This window comes from Channa argus, chromosome 11, assembly GCF_033026475.1.
Source record: "Channa argus isolate prfri chromosome 11, Channa argus male v1.0, whole genome shotgun sequence".
Classification (NCBI taxonomy): domain Eukaryota; kingdom Metazoa; phylum Chordata; class Actinopteri; order Anabantiformes; family Channidae; genus Channa; species Channa argus.
The window spans coordinates 17,391,034-17,402,500 of NC_090207.1; the positions used below are offsets into that span (position 1 = coordinate 17,391,034).

Consider the following 11,467-nt stretch of genomic DNA (forward strand, 5'->3'; position numbering starts at 1 on the left):
TGATTGCTGTCTGTGACCGTGCATCTCACGTTGCAAACGCTTTAGGAAAGTCACTTTTACACAGTATCTTTAAGCAGGAGTGGCTCGAAATGTTTAATGAGAGTTTCAAACACAGATCAACAATTAAAAAACCATAACGTCCCAGAAAGAGAATAGACGAGGCTTCAGGCAAGCTAAAGTTGGCGCCCATGTGTATTATTTCATCGTCACATATCTACTCCTATGTGATAAAAAGCCAGACACCTGGCATACTCTGAGCTATTTGGCAAATGCAGAAAAGCAAAGCAACACCTCAGTACATGAAAATGATGCCAAACTGCTAGCTGGTATAATGCACCATTGAGTGATATCACCTCTCACACAAACCTTGTGTCATGCAACTCGAGGCCTTTTGGGCTAGAATTCAGTTGACACAGCGAGAAAACTGTCTCCTTTTTTGCTCCTCTAAACAGCTGCAGCACAGACAGCCAGTATCTTTTCAGAGGGGGCCAAAAAATAAAGTATATTAGATTTTCCCATTTGAAATTCCTGTAACATTTCCAACAGCCATTTGTCTCCTCTACCTCTGGACTTTATGGACTATGAGAAAGATTCTTGAAGTATTTCCTCAGTGACTAAGAAAGAGATTATGGAGATTTCCAGGAAAAGGTAGCGGAATAGTGCCTTCAATGAACTTCATAATAATGTATGGAAGGAACTCTCGCTCAGTCCCAGAGCACAACATCAGCCAGCAAATGCAGCTGTGGACTGTGTGAACCCCAGTTGGGAAGAGGGGGAGATGCAGGGTGAGAGGGTGAGATGGATTGCCTGCAGTGTTTTCTGTTAGCTGTCAGTGGGAGCTTTGCCATCTATAAAGGGACAGACAACACCAGTGTCAGCTTGACTTGTTTGTCACATGGAAAGATTCCTCAACCAATTCTTCTGTAAACACCCAGGCGCACAGCTGCAGAGTCAGCCAGTTAACACAGCCATACACCGAAATATGGGGGGGATTCTGGGTCGATCAACAGAAGGAAGAAAAGTAAGTAAGACGGTGTGTGATAGTGATAACGGATAACACACACTTCCTCCACTGACACAGCCTGCAACTTGAGATAGTGGCGCAAATTTGAGCAACAAACCCGCGTCTGCAACATGGTCAGAGACAAGTGAGACAAGCTTTTACCTGTAAACTGAGTGCAATCTGACGGATATACATCATGTTCAGGTCCTCCAATATCCACAGTTTTTCCTCCATTTTTGCAAATTTATCCACTGGCATCCTTAAGGCAAATATCCACAAAGTGACTTCTAGACGTTAATGATCTGTCTCAACCCGCCAGCCCGCAGGTACCGGGAGGAGAGACTTCATTACGAAAGTGCGTGTCCGGTTCAATCGCTGATCGCGCCCTCAGTGAGTAAAACAACGTGTAAAAAGTTTGGCTCCTCGTGCAAAATGAGATCTAGCCCCGGGCGAGCAGACAGAGGTGGAGTGGATGATAGCAACCGGCTGCACTGTAGTAACCCTGCTCCATAAAATCCCCCCAGCTCGTTCACGGGGCGTATTCTTGTTCTCCACTTTCCTCTGGCTAACAAAGATCCTCTCAAACACCCACAGTCAACACCCAGTGGCAGCGTGGAAATAATGGAGCCTTTTAAAATGCAGTTCTTCTCTTTGTGTCCTTGTGTCCCGATTATGAATGCCGTCTGTCCTCTGTGTGACAAGAGACCTCTCCACAAAAGGGCATCGCCTCTGCGCGAGTGATCGGCACAACCAGTCCACTGTGTGCGTCCTGACTCTCCCCGACTCGGCGCTACATTAACCCCGCAACGCGCCCCTGGTAATGGTAATGGACTTTAAAAAAAGAAGAACGAGGAAAAATGAAAGAGAGAGAGAGAGAGAAAGAGAGAGAGAGAGAGAGAGAGAGACTATAGTAGCTCCCCGCCCCTTTCAACAAACAAACATTAAATATCGCACAAGCACAGCGGGGCAGAGAGCCTGCTTCATAAATGTCACAAAAAATACACCAACAAGTGTCATCTAATACTAATACTTGTTTTCGAAAAAGTCCAGGTGTGTATGAAAAGTAAAATGTCAAATGACCTTTTATTGTCTCCACCTGTTTCCCAAATAAAACATTCGTAAAAACTAAATCCAAATGTTTCAGCCTGATGATAATTCCAGAGAGCTGAAATTTGCAATTATGAATATAAGGAAAGACGTGTCTTAGTAGGTCGCAGGGTCACAAGCACTTGGCCAATTCAAATACATATTTCATAGCTCAGATCCCCAGTGTCACAGATCGTTTTAATCTTTTATTGCTTAACATTTTAAAAATTCATTCAAGTTTTACTTCCTGCCAATTCTCACTATCCTCGACAAATATCTCCCTCGCAAAAAAGACGAGCCGATTTCACGTTCAGCGTCAGACAAAAAGTTGGATGTTAAAAACGTATGTAAAATAAGAAAAAAAGTCAGGAAAAAAGTCAGTGTCGTTTCCCGTCAGCTCCAGCTGTTTGGTGGCAAGATCCTCTGCGCTCCAAACAACAGAACGCCAAAGTTTACTCCACGTGATTGTCAGACATAAACTTCACCCGAGAGTTTGGGGGAAAAAAGTTTACAGTGAATATTTTGTTTTGCTCCCCAGAACCATCCATCGCCACAATGCTGGACCAACTGGATAGAGCTGCTGTGTGTGTGATGTGTGTATCCTTCCTTCCTTCCTTGTAGCGTGGAAAAGACCCTACTCCGCAAAGCACAAGCCGACCCCTCAACAGGAAACAGACGTCACATTGCGCACTGCACAATAAGCCACATTAATTAAAACGCAGACAAAGACACAGACACACACATTCTTCTTCTATTCAACAACACAGAGACAAAAGGGGGGCTTTGAGAATGCCATTAGCTTAGTTTAAGAGCTTATCATAAGATCACACCTTAAAGGAAAGTTATAGATGTATGCTGATGATTTCCTCCCCACATTCTTTGCTCTGACCTGACTTTTAGAACCACCTCTCTCCACACACATGCCCATATGGCACTCCAACTCTGTGAAACACATCCTCTAAGTTCTTTTACAGGGGCAAACATTGTAAACAAAGAAGCTTTAAAAGCCCTTTCACCTCAGGGGAGAGGAGGAGAGAAGGGGGCCAGAGGGGCCACTAGCAAGCTGTGTCATTTCCTCAAGAAAAGCCCCCACCCTCAGAGTTTAAATCACTCAGCTAATCTGCCACAGATTAAAGACAGACAGCAGAACAGATTTATTCTTTGTTCTTGAGTTGGGAAAAGTTTAAAATAGTTTAGGTGAATGCACAGAAGGAGGGATATACTGTAGGTGCTCACAAAACACTCTGGGATTCTTGTGTCCGTTTGGACGCATTCGCTGTGTGAAGCTGGGGGAACAAGTAATTGCTCCTATGTCACTTAATCCAGTTAGTCTTAAAAAATCCACCCATAGTAAAACAAAGACTGACACTGACAGAAAACAGCTATTATCTTAAAGACAGGCCACAGTGGCAGGGAAGCAGGTGACTTGCTTGGCCAAGAGCAACTGAGTTAAAAGGCAAACTCAGGTGTTCAGAGAGAGATTAGTGGTTAGTTGAGAAGTCTAACAGCTTTAGGTGTGGCTGGGGTTTTGCTATGTTAAATGGTGATTAACAACTAATGGAGTAGTACATTAACAGCTTGTGACTAAAGGCTTATATTTAGTGTAGCAGGGCCAGATGTGCTAATTGGCTGCTATGCGAAACCTCCCTGATGGCAGTTAAATCCAACTCTGAGGTTAAAGGATGGATAAAATCCATCTAACCACAACATATTGTTGTAATAACAATCACTAATATATTGCAATAACTAACCCAAACACACACAACGAAAAACCTGAACCCTAAAACATAGTTTTACTACCTTTGAAGGTAGAGTGATCAGCTAAAATGTCCTTAATGATAGTAACTAACAAAATTGTGTCCAAATATCTATAGAAAGATATGTACACACACACACACACACACGCACACACACACACACAAAACCTGTTCCAAAGAGCTCTGGACTTCAGTCTGGTGCGACGGTTCATCTTTCAACAGGACAATGACTCTAATCTCACAGCCACTCCTTTATCTTGGCAACCTTGATTGGCCAGAGCCCAGACTTGAACCTGATTGAACATCTCTGGAGAGATCTGAAAATGGCTGAGCACAGATGCTGCCCAACCAACCTGATGGAGCTTGAGAGGTACAGCAAAACAGAATGGGAGAAACTGCCCAAAAATTGTTGTGCCAAGCTTGTAGCATCATACTCAAAACAACTTCAGGCTGTGATTGGGGCTAAAGGTGCTTCAACAAAGTATTAACCAAAGGCTGTGAATACTTGTAATTTATTACATTTTTTATTTTCAATAAATTTGCTTCAAACAAACTTCTTTTATGTTATCATTATGGGGTATTGTTTGTAGAATTTTGAAGAAAATAAGAAATTTATTCCATTTTAAAAAAAGACTATGACATAAAAAAAATATGGAAAAAGTTCTGTGAATACTTTCTGGATGCATTGTATGTATCCATTTAGGAAAATTAAAAAAAAACAAAAAACTTTAGGGATCTTTGACTCACACCCGCAAAACTCATTCAATTAATGTGTACAGTATCTCCAAGCCATGCTGTGTTTGAGTACAGCCAGAAAAGAACTGCTAGAGTGGTTATAGACCTTTAGTGTTGTTTTTGTCTTCTTAAAGTTCTAAGTTATAATAAACGAGTCTGAAGGAGAAAAAAACTACACTTTATGTAATCAAACTGGGCATGTCTAGTAATGGTTTTCGAACCTGTGGCCTGGGGAGCTGCATGATCAGATTTCCTGCACTGTTAAATATCTTTGTCAGTAACACAATGATAGGATTACATATTACTACCATTAGGACAGATGGCCAAATTTAAGAAAAAAGGCACATGTTAGAGTAAAATGTGATCATCCTTTAGACTCCATATGCTTTTAAATACAAAGAATGCACATTGCTCGGACAGTCTACAATAGGGAACATGGACCCTAAGGAGATCCATTTGATAATCTAAACAGTGCAAAGAAAGCAAACAAACTGGTGATTATCACACAAATTACATATTCTGTCTCTAATAAGCACAGTCCTATTGCCTTAGAGAGCAACAACACTTTTGTTCAGAACTACTGAGTCCCTATTGAAGTTTAAACACTTTCTCAACACACAGACTTGTGGCGAACAGGGCAGAGAACCACAGAGGCCCCAAAGGACCCCAAACCACAACAAAGCACTGTGACTGTCATCTTGGCCCAATCTGAAAACCGAACCCTACCCACACCCTGACTCCCACTCACTGTGACAGATACAAAGCTACACTTACAGACCCTAATACACACCCAGGAATACACAGACGTAAACAAACACTCTGTGAACCATGTGTACAGAGTACACATATATACACACGCACACACACCAACACACAACAAGAAGCTGTGGCAAAATGGCCTCAAAATAAAAGTCAAATGCAGCTAATCAATGTTTGTCTGTCTGATTATAGACTGCCAAGCAAACCCCCTCCCTGGTGTTTCCCACAGAGAGAAAAAGGTAAAATAAGTTTTATTATAGAGATTTTTGCTCAGTGTATTCTTACACTGTTCACTGCACACAAAAACAGTGAAAGAAAAACTGGTATTATATGGGATCTCTTAAAAGCTCACATTTAAAATCTGCTCCCATAAAATGTACATCAGAAAAAAAGTCCACAAAAGTGTAGGAGATCCAACAAGAAGAAAAACTTTCTGATAAACACAGAAACAAAGGCAGTGAAAACTGTTTTAATCTACAACAAAAATCAGTTTTGCTACACAATATCACAAGACTTCAATTACATGACTGTGTTCGGGCAGGCACTGGGTCACATGTGTTTATCTTGACAACTGCAGCATGTGATGAGCTGTGAAACCAGATGTCTCACAGAGAAATCCCCTGGAAGATCAGTTCTTAGTTGAAGAGCATAAAAACATTGCACTGACAGCCATGGAGTCATAAGTCACAGAGACACAGAGACAGAGTAATGTCACGATATATCTCATCGACAGTCTACCTTGTTATTAGGAGAATCTGTTTCAGTCTGTAATCTCTGTGATCTAACATCTACATTAAAATAACACTGGATGCTATGATGATGCTTTCAACTCTGAACGCTGCACAGTGTGTTATGATCAAAACCCGAGGAATGTTGAAAGTCAAATATTAGACACAGCCCCAAAAATCATTCAGCTGCTATTGTACGAGATAGCTCATACTAAAGAAAAGGATGTGTGTCATCGCCCAGAGGTGAGCTTAGAAAATAGGGGGAAGTGAACTGCCTCATCACAGACCATAATAAAAGAAAGGGGGGGGGATCTTCCAATGCCACGCTTGGAGGCCCATCTTATTTCTCAATATAGGCCGTTGTACAGTACTGAATGTTCAGGCTCACACGCACACACACACACACACACACACACACACACACAAGCAGAGAGACAGTTGGACAGCAATTTAGAAGAAGGCAGAAAACTCTGGTTGTTTCCCAGAATAATTGCTGACTTTCAAATAATGCTACCTCAGCCAGTTACAAAAGACTGCAGCATCTTGTCACTCTGAGGGACTAGGCAGCTCACTGAAAGAGAAACTGTTCATCTTCATTGATTTCTACCCCCGGGAGTGAAGGCTGAGCAATATCCGAGTATGTGTGTTCAGACTTAAGAGGATATTCATTTAGACTTAACACAAGGGTTTTTATAAAATGACTGTTCATGACTGCAAGATGAATATAAAGAATATAAAAAAGGTGTTCCAATTGTGTTAGTTGCTGAGCTGCTGAAGAATCTGACATGGAACAATGGCGCCCTCTGCAGGATAACAGCAGAAACACAGGCAGATGTGCCACCAACCGAAACTTAATTTAACAGTCTAATAAGTTGCACAATAGTGATAAATAATTACTATGCATAAAGTGGTGACTGAAAGCGAAAATAAATTTTTAAAGAGGTAAACGCTCCTCTTTATTTCCAGACATTAAAAAGCTGTGTTCCACAAACAGAGCCCGAAGAGTGAAGAGAAAAAGAGAAACACAGACAGAAAAAACCCTTTTTGTCACATATATGAATAGCCAGACCAGACTTAAAAAAGTTTCATGAGATCACTTCTGTTTATAGTAGAGTTCACACCAAGAAGCTGTTGTTTGCACTAAATGAATGTCTAGGTAAGTCTAAGACACAAGCCACATAACTAAACATCTGCTGAAACAATACAATAAACTAAACATCTGCAGAGAAGGCATTAGGAAGCCCAGCCATATCTCAAACTGACAAGCATAACATCTTTAAAAGTTAAAGATTTTTTCAAGCAGGGAGAGAGGAGGGAGGAGCAACAAGGAACTGAACTACACAGCTACTCTGTGATGTGAACCATTTTGGTCTTTGATCATGTTTAAATATATTATATATATATATATATATTTCAAATTGACTCTATTTTTATTTATATTTTGGAGAAATACGAATGAACATGTTCTGCACTTTTGAGCACAATGTATTTTTTTGATATAATGGTATTTTAGTTTATTTCAGATACTTAATGTTTATTAGTTGCTTAACATGACAACATGCTAATAATCTGTATATATATATATATATATATATATAACAGCAGCAGTATTGAGGATTAGAACAGCAACATTTTTTTTAAATAAATAATATTTTGTCTATTATTAAACTAAATGAATTAAAAACCAAACCACCGGTCCTACTCTCTTTTTCTCATGGTATGTAATAATGCAAAACTAGTGACAAACAATAAAAAAAAAAAATGATGACACAACAGCAACGACAAAATGATACAACAAGATCTGACACCCCACCGTCTGCCACTGGGTCCAGAAAACAAACACATTAAAGCAAAGGCATGCTTGCAGTGGCTAGTACACTACGCAGCATGCAGGGAAGGGAGATATGCATAATAGTACCATCTGCTCACATAAAAGTCAAATACCTGCTCAGCATCCTCCACACAGAGAGCAGGGTTGTTCCCTCTTTGCCCCCACCTCTGCACAATAACACCCAGAGATCTCCTGGCCAAGCTGCACTGTAAAAAATGTCTGTTCATCTTAAATAAATATTCGGCTTTAGTACAGAACAGTAACACAATACCTACCTTCTTTACATAGACAATTTGTTGGATATTACACACAGATCCCTTTCAGGGGGCATGAATGTGACTTACCATGATCTCATCACTTTGTAAGTCAGTGAGATTGTACAAAATGAAAACAAAAGTCCTAATCAGTGCAGGAACAGGCACGTATATCCCCGGCCCCAACACCCACACCCACACCCACACACACACACACCTCTAAACACTACTCAATGTTGACTCCTTTCACAGTGCATTCCTCTGTATGAAAGAGAGGCCCTGACTCCATCCATTTCACAATAAAGCCAGGTGCCTACGTGACGTATGGATGAAAAGCCTTTTTTGTGAGGACAAATGAAAAGAGCCTAGAATAGAAGAAAAAGTGTAACTTAGTGGGCTGACGCGGACATGCCCCATATTCTACAGCCTTAATGATGGTGTGGAACTTAAGGTTAATGACTTGTCCCTGGAGAAGCTACAGAAACTAAACGTAGAGCACAAAAAGTTTTTAGGGATACATAAAGAGGGAAAAGTGTTTTTTTCCTGGTGTCTATATGGGTTCCGTCCAAACTATTACAGTGTGTTAGCAATATTTTCAACTCTACTTCAGGATTGACCTGCTTTGCTTTTCTATACAAAATGTAATAAAAGAAACAGACACATCTTGTAGCCAAATGGGATAAAAGAAACAGATGTGCATTGTTCCATTTAGATTTACAAATAAAAAACTGACAAAAGACAATTTCCAGAAAAACAAGCTTCAAAGAAGCCCTCTGTTATAATTCAAAAAAGGGTAACAACAAGTGTCCTAGTCTGTAAATGAAACCACATACAGGAATTTGTGTGTGTGTGTGTTTGTCAAAGATTAACAGAGCAGTACTCAGTGGGGGTCTTATGTTCACAGTAAGAAGATACCGTTGGCATGAGGCAGTCAAATTCTCTTTTACAGTCTGTTAGCACCGGGCTCACTAGGTTACAGTTAAAGTCTCCGGGAGGTTGTGTATACGGGTATCAACAATGAAAAAAGATGGAGAGATGAAGGGACATAAAACTAACCGTAATCTTGAGGTAAAGACAAAGGAGGACTTGCTCTGTGTAATCTGGATCAGTAAAGTGGGTTAGGACTATGTTGCGTGACAGAAAAAGACCAATTTTTCTGATATATCAGGGGACCTGAGCCTCAAAGAAGTGGTGTGGCCCAAATAGCACAGTTCTCCTGGGAATGGGGGACTTTGAGGTTGACAGATTAGGGATAATGAAACAGTGGAGTAAGGTGAAAGCTCATTAAGGCAGGTGAACCAGTAGAGAGACAATGGTTTTACTGCAGTGCATTTGTTAATAAATACTGTATATTAAATATTTTTAATCTTGAAGAGATTAACTGTAATACTTCATTTAAGCTCTATTCTAGTTTTCTCTATAACGCCTTAAGTTACGCTTAGTGCCATTCATATTATATGGGAGAGCTTAGTTTACAACAAGGGCTAAACCCAAATCCTACCATTGAGTTATTTTCCCCAGTATCAGACAGTAAAACAGGGAAGGCAAGAAGGGACTTGCATGACAACGCTTCTGGGTAACTCGGATTCAAAAGCTTTATCCACTTCATTAACCAAGCTAGTAACAGAATGAGACAGGTGTGATGATGCAAGGAGGTAGTTTCCCATCTTGGGGAGTGGGAAAGTATCCAGTGATTACGCCACCTCCATCTGCCTGTTATCCAAGTCACTGCCAGTGACGGCCTCAAGAAGGACAGAGTGCACTGAGTGAACAAAGCCTGTCTGTGTCTGAGAATATTCAATGGACCTTCCTCAATGATACACTGCTGCTTAATCACAGTCTAAAGCCATGTGTACCTGTCTTTCTATGACAGTGGAGACAAAGTGTAGTGTAGACAGTGTCCTCACAGCTGTAGTACAATTAAGGTGTGCGTGTGTGTGTGTGTGTGTGTGTGTGTGTGTGTGTGTGTGTTTGTGTTAATGATTAACAAGTTGACAAGTGCCGCTTTAATTTATAACGGTAATTGGCAGGATTGTTAATGTGCAGGCATACATGGAGATGGAGACGTGATTTGGATAGTGACAGTATATGACTCACTTCCTCTGGGTCTGCGTGTTTGTGTGTGTGTGTGTGTGTGTGTGTGTGTGTGTCACATATACAGTGCTGTGAAAAAAAATATAGGATTCCTTCCTAGTCTTTTGGGTTAATCAAATACAAAACAGTTTTAGATCTTTAAACAATATAAAACAAGGCCAAAGTGAGCAAACACAAACTACAAATCCAAAGAAATACTTTTAAGTAATTAAGGCTAATTATTAAGCTTATCCAATCCTCAAATTACCAATGTGAAAGAAATTTCCTGAGCTTAACAGCTAGTTAAGGTCCAAAATGTGACTAGGCCATTCCAAACTTTAGCTTTTTTTCTTTTAAGTCATTCGGAGAGTGATTTACCCTTATTATTTGGGATCATTGTTTAGATTATCCTGTTTCACCAACCAGCTGCTTCAACTCTCACACTAATGTTCTCCTTTAGGATTCTCTAGTAGCAAGTGGAATTAATGTTTTCCTCAGTTATGGCAGGTCATCCTGGCCCTGACATAGCCATCACACGACCACCGCCTTGACCATAGCTATGTTTTTTTCCCCTTTTTATTTGCAAAAGTCTGTGTTCAGTGTATGCAGATGTTATTGTAACTTTTAATTGATCAGTCCATAGAAGATTCTCCTGATGGGTTTGAGGGTAATACAGGTTTGTTGTGGCTAAATTCCGATCATTCGTAATTGTTTTCTGGGTTAGCAGTGGTTTTCACCTCACCACCATTTGTACTTAGCGTCTTTCAGAATGTGGCTTCCGGGAATAGTCGTCCCCATGCCTTTGGACTAATTTTGGAAGGGAGGACAACTCTGGGAGGGTTCGCAATTATTCCAGGTCTTTGTACATAGTGTCTCTCTTTGTTTTAGATTTTGTTTTTAGTACGTCTAACTGTGTAGGGTTCAGTTGCAACAGCCCCTCAGCTGTTAACTGCACCCTGACACCAGTTGCTAGAAGAAACAGAGGCCATAAATTACATTATGGTCAAAACACTTGTGCCACAAACACGTATAACACTCATACAAAGGGAGTCTACTCTGTGTTCATTACCACAGTAGGAACTGGAAAACAAAAACAGAATTGCATTAGAACAAAGCTAAAAATAAGGGATAGAAAACTACAAAAACATCATTTCCATCATTTAAAATACAGAAATGCATTTGAAGTTACCACCACATGTTCTTGATGTCAAATGTATCATCTCTTTAAGAAATGCATTAAA

At 40.3% G+C, this 11,467-nt stretch overlaps 1 protein-coding gene across 3 annotated transcripts in view; it reads right to left on the reverse strand.

The window, feature by feature from the left end:
* rtkna (rhotekin a) overlaps positions 1 to 11,467 on the reverse strand; it is a 51,431-nt gene that overhangs the window by 34,371 nt on the left and 5,593 nt on the right. Inside the window, exon 1 of one of the 3 annotated variants that reach the window (XM_067520884.1) lies at positions 1,166 to 2,672. The exons of the other annotated variants lie outside the window; for them this stretch is intronic. Within the exon in view, the coding sequence (XP_067376985.1) occupies positions 1,166 to 1,261 (96 nt within the window). The 5' untranslated portion in view covers positions 1,262 to 2,672. Of the gene's footprint in view, positions 1 to 1,165; positions 2,673 to 11,467 lie in introns of those variants that run through there. 3 annotated transcript variants of the gene reach the window in all.